The 20,131-nt window shown below is 37.0% G+C and overlaps 1 protein-coding gene across 7 annotated transcripts in view; it reads left to right on the top strand.

Moving 5' to 3' along the window:
* Positions 1–19,287, top strand: part of AHI1 (Abelson helper integration site 1) — a 212,238-nt gene extending 192,951 nt beyond the window's left edge. For 5 of the 7 annotated variants that reach the window (XM_058735365.1, XM_058735366.1, XM_058735364.1 and 2 more), the window contains 2 exons: positions 13,138–13,240; positions 17,848–19,287. In XM_058735365.1, coding sequence (XP_058591348.1) covers positions 13,138–13,240; positions 17,848–17,883 — 139 coding nt within the window. In that variant the 3' untranslated portion in view covers positions 17,884–19,287. The remainder of the gene's footprint in view (positions 1–13,137; positions 13,241–17,847) is intronic. The other 2 variants (XM_058735367.1, XM_058735369.1) reach the window with 2 other exon arrangements.
* Positions 19,288–20,131: the final 844 nt, after the last annotated feature.

Genomic DNA, 20,131 nt, shown 5'->3' with positions numbered 1-20,131 from the left:
AGGCTCTGGGCTGGCAGAGCCTGAACCTGCTTCAGATTCTGTGTGTGTGTGTGTCTCTCTGCTTCTCCCCTGCTCATGCTCTGTCTCTCACTCTGTCTCTCTCAAAAATAAAAATAAAAAAATTTTTTAAATACCATATTTAATACATTATGGCAACAGTGCTCTTGGTGTTTTTGAACATGTTTTATAAAAAATTTTCAAACTTGTATCTAATACACAAATGAGAGTCTGTAGTCACTGACTGCATTGGATGCCTATTCTCCGGTGATACACAGATCCACACCATGCTCTCCAGGTTAGAATTTTTAAAAAACCTCACAAAACATCCCAGCTCCTAAAGACTGTCAGGGTAGCTTGACTTCTCCTTTTGAGCATAGAACACTTACAAAGCTTCTGAAAATAAATTTTCATGAGAAGTTCAGATATGTCTAAATGCTCAAGTTCATCTGCAGCTTTTTGGGCTTTCCCTATACTAGTAGTTTCTTAGAAGTAGGGATGAATTAAGATACATTTCTAATGACCTGAAAGCTGTAGGCAAGTGGAAGGTGGAAATATTATAGCCCCGTATGTACAAAGTCATTTCTTTATTTCTTTAATTTACCTAAATGAGTCCATTGTACCCAAGTAAATGGACGGACACTAATTTTTTTATTATTATTTTAGAGAGAGAGAGCACAAGTTGGGGAGGGAAGCAGAGAGAGAGAATCTTAAGCAGGCTCCATGCTTAGCATGGAGCCTGACACAGGGCTTGATCTCACACGATCTCGTGATCATGACCTGAGCCAGAATCAAGAGTTGGACATTTAATCGACTGAGCCACTCAGGCGACCCTGAAGGCTAATTGTTTTGTTTCTTTCAGTCTTGCCATTCAGTTTGCAACTTATTTAGTTGGTTGACCAGAATATATAAATAAGCCACATAGGACTACCTCTTACTACTTCCACTTGAATTTCTTATCTTCTTTATTCTTTCTTATTTTTATTTTTTTTAGAAATGTCAATCACTTCTGTGCAAGTAATGTTTACACATTTTAGTAAAGCTGTACTCCCTTCTTAAGGTATCAAGAAGAAACCCCAATAGGTTAATTTAACCAAAGCATTTTCTTAAAAGTCTGAAACTTACACCTTTTGTACCTCATGCCCCTATGATGTTATTATCTACTGCCTGAGAGTTGGTAATGAAGTTTCTATTAATATGTGAAAATTCTTAATAAGTAGTATCCGGTATTCCCTAGTCATTAATCTGTTTTAACTTGAGTTTGTTGGGTTTTTTTTTTAAAGATAGAATGTTTTATTTCATTAACAGCTTTGATCAGAGAAAAGTTAATTCAGATAGTAATATTAAAGTCCTTTATTTATGAACACTCAGATGGGAACTGAATGAATGAAATCTCTTCTTAATATAATGAAGGCTTTAAGAGTTAATTCTAAGTATCCTGTCACTCTTCCACTATATATTTATTCCAGTTTTATAATAGTCGTATTCCAGACTCCAGTTTCCTTTTCACGAGAAGGAAGTGGTTTACCTTTTTTCCTTAAAATACCTGTTGCTTGCAACCTTTTGTTTTTTTTAGTTCTTGCTTTGTCCATTTTTCAGCCTTTTTTTTTTTTTTACCACCACCCCCCACCCAACCTCCACTTTGTGAAATCAGACCCAGCCATTGTGAGGTGTGTGACGTCACAATGTTCTTTATATATTTTAAATATGTTCTTCTGCAGATACATAATTTGCAGATATTCTCTCCCAGCCTCTGTTTTCCCTTTTCATTCTCTTTTAACAGTGGCTTTCAAAGAACAAGCTTTATTTTGATGACGTTTATCAGTTTTTTCTTTTATGAATCATGCTTTATACTGTCTAAGCATCCTTTGCCTAAAGTCACAGAAGTTTTCTCCTACGTCTTCATGTGAAAGTTTTATATTTTCAGGTTTTGTATTTAAGTGTATGATCTGTTTTGTGTTAATTTTTATATATGGCATGAGGTTTGGATCAGATAATCTATTTTGGTTTGTTTGCATTTGCATATTCTAGTTGTTCCAGCCCCATTTGTTGAAAAAACAATCCTGCCTCAGATGAATGGCCTTTTTGCATTTTTGTGAAAATCAGTTGTCAGTATCTTTGTGCATTTGTTCCTGGACTCAGTTCTGATCCATTGATCTGGTTTTCTGTCTTTAATCAGTAATACACTGTCTTGATTACTAGAGATTTATAATAAAACTGGAAGTCTTGGAAGTAGGTATTATTGGTCCTCCAACTTTGTCCTTTTTCAATGTCAATTTAGTTATTCAAGGTCTTTTTTATGTGCACATGATTTTTAGGATAAGCTTCTTCTACAGTAGAGCCTACTGGATTCCAATCGGCATTGCCTTGAATCCACAGACCAGTTTGGAGAGAATTGACAGGTTAACAATATTCAGTAATCTGACTCATTAACATATTTCTTCATTTATTTAGGTCTTTGTTAATTTCTCTCAGCACTGTTTTTTAGTTTTCAGGGTGTAAGTCCTACAGATGTTTGACCCATTTATTCCTGAGTATTTCGTATGTAAATGATATTTATAATTGTTTGTTGCTCATTTATAGAAATACTACTGACTGTCGGATGTTGAACTTGCATTATGCCATCTTACTAAAATGTCTTTTGAGTTTTAGTAGCTTTTTAGTATATTTTACTAGATTCTCTACATAGACAATCAAGCAAATAAAAACCAGTTTAATTCCTTCCTTTCCAAACCAGATGCCTTTTTTTTTTTTTGCCTTATTACAAAGGCTAAATCTCCAGTATAATGTTACAAGGTTGAATAGAAATGATGAGAGTAGATAGCGTTATCTTCTTCATGATTTTATGGGTAATGAGTGGGAAAGCATTCAGTCTTTCACCATTAAATATGATATTATCATAGGTTTTTTTTTTATAAATGTCCTTTATCAGGTAGATTCCTTCATTTCCTGGTTTGCTGAGAGTTTGTATCAGTAATGGATGTTGGATTTTTGTCAAATGCTCTTTCTGTGTCTATTCAGATAATCATGATTTTTCTTTATTAATGTGTTCATATGGTAGATTACATTGATTTTCAAATATTGAACTAACGATTCATTCTTAGGATAAACCCTATTTAGTCATGGTATGTTATCATTTTTATAAATTGGTGAACTTGATTTTCTAAAATTTAATTTAGAGTTTTTCGCATTTTGTTCATGAAAAATATGGGTCTTTGGTTTTCTTGTAATGTTTTAGTCTGGTTTGGTATTAGGGTAAGCTGGCTTCATGGAATGAGTTAAGAAGAATTTCTAGTTCTTCTGTTCTCTGGAAGAGTCTGTAGATTTGGTATTTTTTCTTTTGTAATTTTCATTTCTTCATTCATACTCTCTGTGTAGTGACATAATTTCCTTTAGTTCTTTGAACATATTTACAATAATAGATTTCAGGTCTTTGTCTAGAAAGTTCAATGTATAGACTTCCTAAGGGACAGTTTCTGGTGATTATTTTTTTCCCTTTGTATGGACCATCCTTTCTTGGTTTTTTTGTATGTCTTTGTAATCTTTTGTTGAAAACTGGACATTTTAAAGACTATAATGTGACAACTCTTAAGAATTGGATTCTTCCCTTCCCTGGGGTTTGTTGTTGATGCTACTTATTATAGTTGTTATTTGTTAAATAACTTCTCTGAACAAATTTCTACAACTCTATAATTACAATGTTTGGCCACTGAAGTCTCTGCTTGGTTAGACTAGTGATCAGCTAATTGGACAAAGATTTTCTTGAACACCTGGAACCAGTAAGTCTCTCAGTCTTGCTAAGGGGCTCTTGGGGTATTGAGCACACCTTCGATATTTAGCCAAGCAGTTGACAACTCTTTGTTAGCTTTTGCTTCCTATTAGCACAGAGCATTAGGATCAGCCAGAAGTGAAGGCGTAAAGCCTTCTTAGGTCTCTGCTGTGCATGCTCACAACCCTACATGTGTGAGACCTTCTAGACTCTCCGAATAGTGTCAGAACTTGGGAAAACTCGTGTGGACATCTTACTTCCCGAACTTTTCCTTTTCACCTTTTTTAGTTAGTCTGTTGTTTGGCTTCTATTATCCATCACTCAGGAAGCCATGAAGCTAACTGTAATTGTTTAACAAGTGCCTCCCAGGGAAAAGGCCAGCTCTGAGATAAGTCAAGTACTGACAGCCTTATAAGTGGTATCTTCCAAGGAACCACCAGACAGATCAAGTAAAATAGTTCTTTAGAAATGAGGCTTTGAAAGAGCTCCATCCCTGTTCTGTTCCTTCCAGTAGCTGCCGGGCTGCTGGCTTTCGCCATAAATTGCAGGCTATTCTTCAAGGCCACCACAGAGCTACAGTGGGGGATGGGACTAGGTCAAGTTAAAATGCCACAGAGCTCTCTGCTTTTACCAAGGTTCAACCATTTTTCTTGAATAAACATTCCCCAGTTGCCACAAGCTTTTGACTAATTTCTAGAAATCTGACAATGCTGATTCTGACCATTTTTGCCAGTTTTCTCTTAGCTTATTTGGAGAAGAGAATATTCAGAAGTTCTTAGCTCCACCACTTTCATGGCCATCATTTTATTTCTTCTTCAAATGTTGGATAAATTCACAGGTAAAGCTGTCTGGCCCTGGAATGTTCTTTTTTGGAAGATTTTTAACTACAAATTCTATTTATTCAGTAGAATTAGAGCTCTCAAGGTTATCTGTTTCTTCTTATGTAAACCTTGACAGTTTGTTTCTTTCAAGGAATTTGTCCATTTCACTCAAGTGATTTAATTGGTTGATATAATGTTGTTCATAATATTCCCTCATCTTTTCAGTAGTAGTAGGATCTGTAGTAATAGGATCAGTAGTAATAGGATCTGTAGTTGCAGCCCCCTAATCCCTGCTGTTGGTAATTTATTTTTTTAAGGCAGCGAGCAATCTCAGCCTAAATATTTCTTTTTTTTCAATCAGCCTTGCTAATAATGGTTTATCAATTTTGATCTCAAAGAATCAAATTTTTGTTTCATTGATTTCTCCTTATTGTTTCTCTATTTTCTCCTTCATTGGTATCTACTCTGGTTTTTATTTGGCTTATTTGGGGTTTAATTTGTCCTTTTTCAAAATTTTTGAAGTGGAAACTGTGGACGATTTAATACCTTTCTTCTCTCCTAATATAAACATTTAGTGCCATAAATTTCCCACTAAGCACTGCTTGAATGGCATTCCACAAATTTTGATATATTGTGGTTTCATTTTCATTTCTTTCAAAAACACTTTTTTAATTTTTCTTCAGATTTATTCTTTGATCCTGGGTTACTTGGAAATGGGTCATTTCATTCCCAATATTTAGGGAGTTTCCCAGATATCATTCTGTTATTGATTTCTAATTCCATTGTGGTCAAAGAACATATTCTGAATGATCCAAATCTTTTTAAATTTATTGAGAATTATTTTGTGATTCTTAATATGGTCTCTCTTGGTAAAAGTTTTTAGTGCCCTTGAAAAGAATGTGTAGTCAATAGATGTAGAAGAAGCACTTGACAAAATACAGCGTCCTTTCTTAATAAAAACCCTCAAGAAAGTCCGGATAGAAGGAACATACCTTAACATCATAAAAGCCAAATATGTAAAACCCATGACTAATATCATCCTAAATGGGGAAAAACTGAGATCTTCCCCCTGAAATCAGGAACATGACAAGAATGCCCACTCTCACCACTGGTTTTGAATGTAGTGTTGGATGTCCTAGCCTCAGCAATCAGACAGCAAAATGAAATAAAAGGCATCCAAATTAGCAAAGAAGAAGTCAAAATTTCACTTTTCACAGATGACATGATACTATACATGGAAAACCTGAAAGACTCCACCAAAGATCTGCTAGAACTAACGCGTGAATTCAGCAAAGTCACAGGATACAAAATCAGTGTACAGAAATCGGTTGCATTTCTGTACACCAGTAATGAAGCAGCAGAAAGAGAAATCAAGAAATCGATCCCATTTACAATTGCACCAAAAACCATAAATTACCTAGGAATAAACCTAACCAAAGCTGTAAAAGATCTGTATGCTGAAAACTATTGAAAACTTACAAAGGAAATTGAAGACACAAAGAAATGGAAAAATATTCCATGCTCATGGATTGGAAGAACAAATACTGTTAAAATGTCAGTACTACCCAAAGCAATCTACACATTCAGTGAAATCTGTACCAAAATTGCACGAGCATTCTTCTCAAAGCTGGAACAAACAATCCTAAAATTTATATGGAACCATAAAAGACCCTGAATAGCCAAAGTAATGCTGAAAAAGAAAGCCAAAGCAGGAGGCATCAGAATCCCAGACTTTAGCCTCTACTCCAAAGTTGTAATCATCAAGACAGTATGGTATGGGCACAAAAGCAGACACATAGACCAATGGAATAGAATAGAGAACCCAGAATTGGACCCACAAATGTTATGGCCATCTAATCTTTGTCAAAGCAGGCAAGAGTATCCAATGGAAAAAAGACAGTCTCTTTAGCAAATGATGCTGGGAGAACTGGACAGCAACATGCAGAAGAATGAAACTGGACCACTTTCTTACACCATACACGAAAATAAACTCAAAATGGATGAAAGACCTAAATGTGAGACAGGAAACCATCAAAACCTAGAGGAGAATACAGGCAACAACCTCTTTGACCTCTGCCACAGCAGTTTCTTGCTTGACACGTCTCCGAAGGCAAGGGAAATAAAAGCAAAAATGAACTATTGGGACCTCGTCAAGATAAAAAGCTTCTGCATGGTGAGGAAACAATCAACAAAACTGAAAGGCAACCGACGGAATGGGAAAAGATATTTGCAAATGAGATATCAGATAAAGGGTTAGTATCCAAAATCTATAAAGAACTTACCAAACTCAACACCTAGAAAACAAATAATCCAGTGAAGAAATGGGCAGAAGACATGAATAGACACTTTTCCAAAGAAGACATCCAGATGGCCAACAGACACATGGGAAGATGCTCAACATCACTCATCATCAGGGAAATACAAGTCAAAACCACGTTAAGATACCACCTCACACCAGTCAGAGTGACTAAAATTAACTCAGGAAACAACAGAAGCTAGCGAGGATGTGGAGAAACGGGAACCCTTTTGCACTGTTGGTGGGAATGCAAACTGGTGCAGCCGCTCTGGAAAACAGTGTGGAGGTTCCTCAGAAAATTAAAAATAGAACTACCCTATGACCCAGCAACAGCACTACTGGCATTTATCCAAAGGATACAGAGTGCTGATTCATAGGGGTACATGTACTCCAATGTTTATAGCAACGCTTTCAACAATAGCCAAATTATGGAAAGAGCCTAAATGTCCATCAACTGATGAATGGTTAAAGGACATGTGGTTTATATATACAATGGAATACTACTTGGCAATGAAAAAGAATGAAATCTGCCATTTGCAGGAATGTGGATGGAACTGGAGGGTATTATGCTAAGTGAAATAAGACAGAGAAAGACGGATATCATGTTTTCACTCATGGAACTTGAGAAACTTAACAGAAACCCATGGGGGAAGGGAAGGGGAAAAAAATAGTTACAGAGAGGGAGGGAGGCAAACCATAAGAGATTCTTAAATACAGAGAACAAACTAAGGGCTGATGGGGCAGGGGTGGGTGAGGGAGAGGGGAAAATGGGTGCTGGGCATTAAGGAGGGCACTTGTTGGGATGAGCACTGGGTGTTGTATAAAAGCGATGAGTCACCCCCAAAACCAAGAGCACACTGTATACATTGTATGTTAGCCAACCTGACAATAAATTATACTAAAAAAAAGAAAAGACTGAGTATCATGCACTTGTCTACCTGAAGTGTTCTTTTATAAATAAATTCGATCACATGGGCTAATAAGTGTTGTTTATGTCTGGGATAGCCGTACTGATTTTCTATCTATTCTATTAATTATTGAGAGTTGGGTATTGGAAATCTTCAACTAATATCGTGGGCTTGTTTTTTAATTCTTGTAGCTCTGTTAGGTTTTGTGTCATGTATTTTGAAGCTCTGTATTAGGTGCCCATATGTTTAAGATTGTTATGTTTTTTTGGAGGTAAGTGACTTTATTTCTGGTCCTATTCTTTGTTCTGAAATCTACTTCAATTAATATTAGAAAAGTCACTCCAGCCTTCTCTTAATAAGTGTTGGAATGATATATGTGTTTTTATACTTTAAATATAAAAATGCAAATAGGTTGAAAATTAAAGTATGCTTCTTATAGGCAGCATACAGCTGAGTTCATGCTCTTTTTACCCAATATGACCATTTCTGCCTATTAATTAGGATAATTAAGCAAACATTTATATTTAATATGATTATTAACATGGAGAAGTTTTAGTCTATTATACTGTTTTTTGTTTTCTATTTGTCTCAATTCTTCTCTCATTTTTCAACTTTTTCAGCTTTCTTTTAAATTATGTTTTATCTATTTTATCTTTCTTTGTTAGTTTATTACCCATAATGCTGTGCTTTCCTCTTTTAGTGATTTTTTTTTTTTTTTTAGGGTTTAGCGCTTTAAAATGGTGTTTTTCCATTTCTTCCTTCCTGACCTTCATGCTTCTGTAGTCACACACTTTATTTATATTAGTTATATCCCCTTCATTATGTTATTAATTTTGTGAACTGTCATCTTTGGAAGAGATTGAATAAGAAAACCTTAATATTTGCCTATTTTGTTTTCATTTTTCAGTATTTTTTAATTCCTTTGTGTAGATCCGTATTTTCACCTGGTACCGTTTTCCTTTACACCCAGAGGACTCCCTTCAACATCTCTTGTAATGTTGGTTAGCTAAAAATGAGTGCCTTTACTTTTCACATGTCTGAAAAGGACTAGTTCATCTTTTATTTTGAAAGCTGTTTTCATTTGGCATACAATTCTGTGTTGAAAGATCGGCACTTTTTTTCTGGTACTTTAAAAATACTGCTCCATTGGACCCAAACCATAAGCGACTCTTAAAAACTGAGAATAAGGGGCGCCTGGGTGGCTCAGTCAGTTAAGTAAAAACTGAGAATAAACTGAGGGTTGATGATGGGTGGGACGGAGGGGAAAGTGGGTGGTGGGTATTGAGGAGGGCATCTGTTGGGATGAGCACTGGGTGTTGTATGGAAAACAATTTGACAATAAATTTAATATCAAAAGAAAAAAAATTCAGCTCCATTGTCTTCTCACCTGGCAGTTTTTTCCAACAGGAAATAGACTCATGCTTCTCTGTGTTCCTCCGTACAGAGCATGGTTTCCCCTATGTTGGCTACTTGTGAGATTTCTATCACTGGTTTTGAGCAATTTGATTATGATGTGCCTTGTAATTTTCTTTACGTTTCTTCTGCTGGAGGTTAGTTGGATCTTTTAGGTTTATGTTTTCATCAAATTTGGAACATTTGGGCCATTTTTTCTTCTTAGTTTTGTTTTTGTTGTTTCCTGCCTCCATCTGTTTCTCTCATCTTTGAGGATTCCAATTACACATACATTAGGCCACATGAAGGTGTCCCATGCTCCCTGATGCCTTTTTTTTTAGTTGTTTTTTTTTCAATGTGTTTCACCTTTTCTATTGCTGTGGCTTCTATTTAATTTCTATTAATAGTTTCTGTTGCTGCGTCTTCAAGTTATCTGATCTTTTCTCTGCCGTGTCTCATCTGACTTTAATCCCTTCCAGTATATTTCTCACCTCAGGCCTTTTAGTTTTCATCTCTAGAAATTCACAGTGGGTCTTACAGATATCATCCTTGGATCTACTTAACCTTTTGAGCAAGTGGAATATAGTTATAATAACTGTTTTGATGTTTTTTCTAACATTGTTTTAATGAGAATTCTAACATCTGACTCAGTTCTAAGTTTCAGTTTTTTGATCGTCATCATGGGTTGTATTTTTCTATTTCTTTGCCCACCCCCCAATACACTTTTATTGGATGCCACACATTGAAATCTTTACCTTTTGGTTACTAGATATTTCTGTATTTCTATAAATATTCTTAAGCTCTGCTCTAGAATATAGTTAAGCTACTTCAGAACAGTTTGATCTTCTCGGGTCTTGCTTTTAAGGTTTGTTAGGGGGGACCAGAGCCATTCATTATTCCTCACTATGGACACAAATCCCGCTGGGTACTCTGTGCAGCCCCTTCTGAGTTGTGAGGTCTTCCAGCCTGGCTGGTAGGCACAGACACTGTTCTGGCCTCAGGAAATGTCCTCAGATGCATGAGTTCACCAGCTCTTCTGAATACTTGAAGGGAACCCTTTGCAGATGTTCACATTCTCTCACTGTGAAGCTTTCTTCTCTCTAACACTCTGTGGACTCTAGCCATCTCCGTCTCCTCAGGCCCTCAGCTGTCAGGGAGTCCACCAGGACTCATGCAGGCCTCATCTCCCTGTGCCATAGCCTGGAAACTCAAGGCGGTGAGCTGGGTGACCATAGGGCTCATCTCATTTGTTCTCTGTCTCTTGGGTATCAGTGTCCTTTGTTGCCAGTGATTCATTGTCTTGAAAACTATTGTTTCATATATTTTATCCAGTTTATTGTGGGGTTTTTTGATGGTGGTGGTTTTAGGCAAGCAGTATATCCAGTCCCTGCCTCCCCATCTTGGCTGCAACAAAAGTCCAGATATTGTATCCATTTTCAAGGTAATTTTCTGTTAGATTGTATATAGATTATGAGAGAAAAAGTGAAGAGGATCACACAGTCTAATTTTCCTACAGTGGTCAGTAAAAGCCAAAGATATAAAATAGTATGTAAGTCCTAAAGACCATATTGAGGCAGGGTGAAAAAAAAGAGAAGCACCTAGAAATCAGGACATCGGGAGCTAAAGTGTGAGAAAGTGCCTGGAGTACCCTGAGGCCAGGAGATACTCTGTGGCCAGAGCAGAGGTCAAAAACTAGGGCCTGCCAGCAAGATGCAGTCCTAGTATCTTTGGTTGGATCCACTGTGTGTGTGTATGTATGTGTGTGTAATTTTCAGTGGCTAAATGCAAAAAAAAAAAAAAAAAAAAAAAAAAAAATTCACATAAATGCAGACTTTGTACTTCTCTTGAAATTAATCTGATGTTCTGGACCACAGTTCCATGAGCTGAGCTGAGGAAGCAGATTGCCTCTCCTGTGTGGGTCATCCACTCTCCAGTTCGCCAGTTTACTGTATTACCCCTAGCTTGCTTCTCTCATTCACCGCATTACCCACCATAGCCTCCACAGACACCTGAGTTTCTACTTTAATGCCCGAGAATAGGTTCCCTGGAGAGAGATTGCAAAAATGATCAGTGCTTACAGACTGGGTCGCTTAAGCAACAAATTTTTTTTCACAGTACGAGAGGCTGGAAGTTCAAAATCAAGGTTGCAGCGGGGTCAATTTTTGGTGAAACCTCTCTTCCCAGCTTGCAGGTGGCCACCTTCTTGCTGTGTCCTTACATGGCCTTTCCTCTATGCATGTGTTGGAAAGAGCTCTGTGGTGTCTCTTCCTCTTCTAATAAGGACTACCAATTCTGGTCTGTAGATTAGAGTCTCACCCTTATGACCTCATTTAATCTTAATTAACCTCCTTAAAGATCCTTGCTTCCATTTTGGAATTAGGACTTCAGCCTGTGATTTTTTTTTAATTTTTCTAATGTTTATTTATATTTGAGACAGAGCGTGAGCAGGGGAGGGGCAGAGAGAAAGGAAGACACCGAATCTGAAGCAGGCTTCAGGCTCTGAACTGTCAGCACAGAGCCCAACATGGGGCTCAAACTCACAAACTGTGAGATCATGACCTGAGCCAGAGTTGGACATTTAACCGACTAAGCCACCCGGGCACCCCTTCAGCCTGTAATTTTGAGAGAACATGGTTTAGTTTGTAGTAATCTGTATTCAATCCTATTTATTTACTTGATTTTGAAATTCTTGCATCTGGATCAAACTCTTCCACCATTCCCAGACATGGTAGAAAGGAGACACTGTCTTCCACTCTTTAAATTTCCCTTTTTTCATTGTTTTTGTATTTTCTTTTCTCCTCACACTATTTACTCTGCACTCATTCACAAAGTATTTGTTTTATATTTTACTCTTACTGTTGAACCATTTGAAAAGTTGCATTCCACATCCCACAGATCAGAATATCACAGTGTTGGTTTTTTTGCTTGTTTGTTTGTTTGTTTGTTTGTTTGTTTGTTTTTAGTGTAGTTGACACGCAGTGCTTCATTAGTTCCAGGTGTACAACTTAGTGATTCAGGAAGTCTTTTCATTATACTGTGCTTACCACAAGGTAGCTCCCATCTCTCGCCACACAACACTATTATAGTCTCATTGACTGTATTCCCTGTGCTGTACCCTTTATTCTCCCGACTCTTCATTCCGTAACTGGAAACCTGGATGTCCCACTCCCCTTCACCATTTTGCCCATCCCCCACTCCCATCCACTCTGTCAACCATCAGTTCTCTGTATTTGTAGGTCTGATTCAGCTGTTTGTTTGTTTATTCACTTGTTTTTTTATATTCCACATGTAAGTGAAATCATCTGTCTTTGTCTGACTTATTTTAATTAGCATAATACCCTCTAGGTCCATCCATGTTGTCACAAATAAAAATACCATGTTCTTTTTTATTGCTGAATAATGTCCCATTGGGTAGATACACCACATCCTCTTTATCCATTCATCTGTCAGTGGACACTTGGGTGGCTTCAATATCTTGGCTATTGTAAATAATGTAAATAAGAGGTATATATATCTCTTCAAATTAATGTTTTTGCTTTCTTTGGGTAAATACCCAGTAGTGGAATTCTTGGATCATATCACAGCTTTCTTATGCAAAAATTTCCTTCACCCCTTTCTTTGTCATTAAGGAATCTCATGTTATTTTTACACATACACACATGTTTTTTCCATCTAGTTTGATAAGAAAATATTCTGGCTTTTGCTGGGCATCTAATATTTTTCTAAGAGAAGTTAAATTTATTCTGTCCCTTCATCATAGTAGAGAAGGAACCCTACCAGCTAAAGATTCATGTCTCTACATTATTTTGAGCATCTCCCTAATGTTTTTCTCTCAGATCCATCCATTGATCTCCCCTTTCTGTTCCCACTGCTCCTGCCCTAAATCAGAGCCTCATGTGGGCTATGGCAGCAGTCTTCTTACGGCCTCCTGTTTCTCCTCTTTCCCTCCCGTAGTTCTGAAGTGGGCAAAGCGCAGAGCCGTGAGGACCGAGGACACACAATGGATATGCAGGGGAAGAAGAATGAGCAAACCAGTCAAAAGGTCACCCTAATAGAGGTAAGAGGAAAGCCAGGAGAAAGTTGTAGCATAGAGTCAGCAGGGAAAGATTTAGGGAAGGCCTGGTCCACCATCACAAATGCCAAATAAGTCATGGAGATGAAAAGTACAGGATAGGAAATAGAGTCCATAATATTGTGATACCATTTTTGGTAACAGGTGGCGACTACACTTATGATCATTGAATAACGGACAGCGTTGTTGAATCAATGTGTTGTACACCTGAAACTAATATAATATTTTATGTTAATTATACTGCTATTAAAAATAAATAAACAATGACGAATGCCAAAGGGAGGAGAAGTAAAATAAGGACTTAAAAGTGCCCTTTCAGGATTTCCTGTCAAGAGGCCATTTATGACCTCCAAGAAGATAGTTTTGATGAGAGTCCTTGAATCAGACCGTCTCCAGTGCAGAGGGAAAAAATAATCAGAAGAGACTGCTTTTCCAAGAAGCTGTACTTCAAAGGAAAGAAAAGGCTGGGCAATAACCAGTAGAAAACACGGGATTTAGAGATCTTTGTAGAGAGGGGAATGAGGAGAAGAGTTACAAACTGAAAGGAAAGAGCCCCAGGGGAGGAGCCATTCAAGATAAAGGACAGGTGAATAATCCCTGGAGACCAGAGGAAATACACAGATTAGAATTTGAAACAAGGCAGGGTCACTTTTGTACTGAGATAGGCCAGTGAGACAAGTGTGTTTGAATGATGGTGTTTTCTTGTGGGGGATGGAATGTAGGAAGGTCAGGAAGACCTTTCTGAAGAAGAGGCCTCTGTTTTCTCGGTTAGGCAGTGGTGACATTTGTCTGCTAAACGTGAAATGTGTCCACTTTTGTGAAGTTGTCACTTAAAGGAAACCAGATTCAGAATTTTCATAAGTATTTTTAGATTTTAATTATAAAAAAACTTAAATCTCCTTATACCAAAAGCATATAGATGAGTAGTTATACAATCATGGGTTAAGAAATGACTTTTTATCCTTGATAACAGAATCAGAAAACATTTTAAAACAAATGTTAATAATAAGAACTTCAAAATGATTTAAAGCAGAATCTAGAAACATATAATAACCCAGGATGAGGAAGAACTTCACGAGATATGTGACAGATAAAGAATTAATACCCTTAACATATTTTTAAAAAACTCTTAAAAATCAACAAAGAAAAGAAAAATTGGCAAAGGGCCTTCAGAGGACATTCTTAAAGAAAATGAATATATGAAAAGTGTCTCCCTTCCAGTGATCAAATAACAAAAATTAGTAACTGATACAGTATTTTTCCCCTCACAAAATGGCAACAAGTTTCAAACTTATAAAACCGATGGGGGCACTGAGTTTCCTCATACACTGCTGGTAATTGTATAAGATTCATCCATTCCCTGTGGGGGATAGCTTGGTGATACTTCTTTTTTTTTTTTTTAACTTGTCAAACTGTTCATGTCCTTTGATTTGACAGTTTTACTTCTAGGAATCTATTATAGGAAAATAGTCAAGTATACATGGGCAGAATCAGTTAAAAGGCTGTTCCTTCAAGCAGTGTTTTAAAAATAGGAAGAAAGAATTAAATTTCTGTGAATATAGAGTTGATTAAATTATAAAACATTTCTATAAGGGAATAGCATGTGATACTATTTGTTACATTATTGAAGTATTTTCATAGACATGGAAAGATGTTTGAGTAGAAGAAAGACGGTTATGAAGTCGTTTGTATACAACATACTCAGTTGACTCTTGAACAACGCAGGGGTTAGGAGCACCAGTCCCTGCTTTATGCAGTCAAAATCCGTGTATAACTTTGGTTCCCCCAAACAATAACAGCCTACTGTTGACCAGAATACTCATAACATAAATAGTCACTTAACACATATTTTGTATGTTACATGTATCACATAGTGTTCTCTTACAATAAAGTAAGCTGGAGAAACAAAAACGTTACTAAGAAAATCATACAGAAGAGAAAATGCATTTATATTACTGTACATATATTACGATATATGTATCGTAAGTTCACATCGTGTTTACAAGATGAATCATCTGTCTGTACCTACATCATTATTGTCTCACATGATATAAAACACTGTAGGTGTAATATGTATTACTAATACTGACATCAAAAATGAAAAGGTAATGTAAAAATCCATATTTATTTAAACGTAAAACATTCATGCATTGATAACAGATGCAGCAATATGATTACTTTATGGTAGCCTAGTGTAATCATTGTAATTGCTTCACAGTCACCTGGCCTATACAGTAATGAATGAGTTATTATGGCCTATAGTACTGTAGTTCTCTTCCTTATACCAATTGGAAACACTGTTACATTTTTTTTAAAAACAACTCGTGTGATGAAAGGCTGATACGCAGTTTCTCTGATTAGGAGAGAGAGAGAGAAGCATGCTGTACTGTAATATAATTGTTTGAAAACAGAGTTTTAAACAGGAATAAAACTAACACATTATTAATTTTGTCACATAGCACTGCCTATATAGTCTGTCCACTTCCATACAAGTGTTGCACATAATGTTCTACACAGTGAATACTTAAGCGATGATGATGATGATGGTGATGATGATGATGATGATGATGATGACGACGACGACGACGACGACAGTTAATTAGATTTTCATGCAGGGTTAGTTGGTTAAGCGTCTGACTTCGGCTTAGGTCATGATCTCACAGTTTGTGAGTTCGAGCCCTGCTTCGGGCTCTGTGCTGACAACTCGGGATGAAGAACGCTTGAGTTCGGAACCATATCACCTGGCTTCATGTCCTGTTTGGCTACTTTTGCTGTACATGACTTTAGGCAAGCTTCTCTCGCTCTTTGTTCTTCAGTTCTCTCATCTGTAAGTAGGGACATTATTATTATGAGGAATAAATGAGTTAAGATGCATTGCACCCCACTTAGCCTGGTTCACTTCTCTTAAAGATGTTATCTGCACGGCCTGCTTCACTGTGTCTCTGGAGGGTTCCCTCTCCGGAGGGTCCTCTGGCTTCTCTGTTTACTTCTCATTGTGCCATCTCCACCTGATGAATGTCACTTGTCCTACATCCTCTGCACGTGCAGGATGCAGCCCACTCACTTCCAGCTGCTCTTCTCTCCCTTCCCTTTTCTGTTTTTCTTCTTTGTTTTTGTTACCACTTTTATAAACTCCTCCTCTGACTCTGTTTTGCCTCGTTATTCTTCTAAGATGCTTTTACCTTCCTCATGGCCCCTTGCAGATGTTTATAGGGTTTCTCAGGCCCTGGTGCCCAGCATCCATTTGAGCCTTTACTACTTTCTTTTCCATTTTTGTTGGGCCCTGGGCCCTAATTTGGGACAAGTTTTGTGTGCTTCCCATGTATACACACAGGGACAGAATGAATGACACCCTTTTCTGGCCCCAAGTGAGATTGTACCTTGGCACACCACCTCTGTACCCTTTTACACTCTACTTCAGGTGCTTTCGTGAGCCTCACTTGGAACATTTTTGGACTTGTACATTTAACGCCACCTTATCTGTGCTAGCTCTGCTGAACAGATTTGAAGTCCGGAAACGGACTGACAAAGGATTTTCTTTCCCCTCGTGTGTAAATGTCTTTCACCAAAAAAAGATAGCAAAAAAGATAGTTTAACTATTTATTTAAGATTGAGCCTGCCCCTAAAAGCACAGATGTTGCCTAAGCCTCCTGTGCTACCAGGGAAGGGGCTTAGGAAATGGTTACCCTGCCCTTTCGTGCCACAATGACCTAGCCTCCACTTTTCCCAGGAGCGCTTGGTAGAATTGATCGCCACCTTAGCCACTTTGCCATCACTCTCAGGCGGCATCTGCCTTCTGAGAGCAATCAAGCATGAAGCGCTTTCTGCTCAGAGGAAGGACAGCAACGTGTTTATCTACTTTCAGATACTCAACACTGGCGCATGAATAATTGCAGTGAAGGGTGTCCGGTTCAACACGACTAGCTTATCTCCCCCTAGTTTTTGTGTCCTTCCTGCATGTTCTCTAAGAAGGTCCTTGTTTCATCCACGTATTGGTTCTTGATTTTCATTAGTGACATAATTTGATTTATTTCAAAGCTGCATCTAAATGCATAATTAACCATCACTACCTTTGTTAAAAATGACCCACACCATTTTTTGGTTTTATGCGAAAAAATGTAATAGTTGACCCACTTTGTGAAAATAGACATAATCATTGACTAAATGAAAGAATGCTATTTAATAAGATGGTCTATATCCTTCCCATTTACTAACCTTGGAGCATCATCCATGACATTTTTTCCTCCAACGAATGAAGAACTTTCCGAATTCTGATTGCCTGCTCTTAATTTCTGGAAGTTACTCCAGGTTTGGAGTGCTTAGGGTCTGTATTTGAGAAGTGTGCTTCTTTTTCACTTGTCAGTGCTGGAGCAGGCCTTACACAACCACTAACGGTGCCAAAAGTGTTAGCAGTGTGTTCGAGAAGCACATTAGGAGATAGGGGATTAGTACTGTGGTCTTTCTTGGGTGTGTGTGTGTGTGTGTGTGTGTGTGTGTGTGTGTGTGTTACACAATGTGTTTATTACCCACGTTGTTGCCAGGGCACACCGAGATTTGGTTGTGGCCAAAAGACATTGTCTAAGTTCATTTAGTACATTTTGTGTACTTTTCTCCTAGTAAAGAGTTGAAGAATGAAGAGACAACCAAATACACAGAAATGAAATGACAAATTAAACCAAACGGAATTTGTCTTCAGAGTGAAGAACTTCCAGATACTAAGGAAGAAAGTAAGGCCCCACTACTCCTTGTCCTTATGAAAGAATCTAGAAAAATCAGAAGCGAGATATGAGTAGAAAAATAAATGGGGCCTTTTGACCTTAGTTATTTTAAATCATTGTGACTGTTGTTGATCCGAGTATTGGTCCTTATGTGTATTAGTTATTGTATCAGAATTACATTACCACCGTTGGAAAACCAATAAAGAAAAAAACATAATTGCCACTCAGCCGAGATGAAGGAAAAGTGTTTGCACTGTCAGGATGTCCATCAAGCAGTCATTTAATATTCTTACATCTGTATTGTGATTGTATGTGTGATGTTATGTTCAGATTATGAAATATATGCTTTTGAAATTTAACTTTATTTAAGAGGGAAACAGCTTCAGAATGTGTATTCAAAATGGTCCCAGTAAGAAAGACATTAAAAGGGAACAAATTTGTTAGTTTTGAATGACTCATACATGTAACTTGATACATACAAACTAAAAATGGCTTTTGGCAGCAGTGTTTCAAATTACTTTTTAAAAAGAGCATTTCATATTTAAGCATATAAGTAATTTGTAGACTTAACATTGTTTAATATTTATTTTAGTCTTAACATTTATTCTTAAATTATTACATTGCATTATTTATTTCTTGAGTTCCAGAACAATGGTATCATCACCATGTGACTATATATATATATATATATATATATATATATATATATATATAGTGTGTGTGTGTGTGTGTGTGACTATATATTTTAAAGTGTGATGTTATAATAGAAAAGTTCATTTCTTTGGTTTTTTTTCTTGACTCTTCTCCTTTCTCAACTATGTGATTATAAGTCTGTCAGTAAATATGTAATCCCACACAGGTCAAAACTAATAAAACCCAGAAAACTTATTTACCAAATTAGACAATTGATTCCATTAAAGTAAGAAGTGAGAAAAACAGTGTTGAGCATTCAGGTGTAAATTTTGCCCAGGTGTATACCCAATATAAAATATCTTCTAGTAAAAATGTATGTGGCTCTTATCCCTGCACATGTTGTTGAGGCATGAAAATTGGTAAACATTCCCCTGCTGTGTAGAACTTAAAAGGGGGGAGCATTTTTGAAGGTGGTGAGTGGCATCAAGGCCAGCCAAAGCCCTCAGCGATCAACACAGAAGTCTGTTCGGGTGGCACAGAGCCCCCAGTGTCCTGAATGCACACATCTGTGCCTTCACGTACAGCCCGGCCCAAGCAGCTTGAGTCACCCTTGTAGAAGCTTGTTCTTTCTGACTTGTGAATGCACTTGATAATTAAAAAATAAAAATATGCATCTCTGCAGTTTCAGCGCATTGTTTTGAGATGCGTACTGATTCTCTGATTTCAGTTTTAATCACAAAGAATTTCAACAAGTTGCAGAAAGATTTTAAATCAAGACAAATGAAATATGTCAAGGGAGCTAAACATCTGCTGAGATCTCAATGTTCATATGAAAAATAAAGGGTTATTTTTATATCGCAACTACTGAAGACAAAAATAACAATTGAGGCAAAACCAGGAAAAGTTGGTTTTACTCAAAGCCCAGTCCTTCTCTCTTTTGTGCTGTTGACAAATGAGACTCCAGTTATGTCCACAAATAGATTAATAAAACATCTTTACCATTCTCTCAAACATGAGATGGGGTGGGGGCGATCATAAAAGTGCCCTCCAAATAGAAGTCCAAATTATAGTCAAGTAAAGGAATCGGACACAAGAATCTATTTGAAGATTCTAATACTGCACATTTTCTTAGTAACAAATGAGTTTTCTTTGTTTATCTTCATTCTGAAATCATTGAATTGTGTCCCATTTTATGAAGTCTCTTTTCTCCAAACAAGTAACATTTTGACACTATCTTTCTCTAGATCTAAATAATACTTTTAAGCCGTTCTTACAAATTTATTTCCCAATTGATTCTACTCTATCTTGAACATTAAACTTTCTTCAATATCAAAACTATAGAGTGGATAAGATTTGCAAAGCTAGTACAACAATCAAGTTTTTAAAGGTTTGAGACATGAAATATTTTACACCATGATGCAAATAAATGTTTAAAATGCACATTTTAAATGAAATCAGTGTTTTTTAAGTGACTAATACTTGGTACTTTTAAAACCTTATGTAAGGCTTCTTTCCAGAAAAGCAA

This window comes from Neofelis nebulosa, chromosome 6 (assembly GCF_028018385.1).
Source record: "Neofelis nebulosa isolate mNeoNeb1 chromosome 6, mNeoNeb1.pri, whole genome shotgun sequence".
NCBI classification, from domain to species: domain Eukaryota; kingdom Metazoa; phylum Chordata; class Mammalia; order Carnivora; family Felidae; genus Neofelis; species Neofelis nebulosa.
This window is presented reverse-complemented; position numbering and strand designations above follow the sequence as displayed.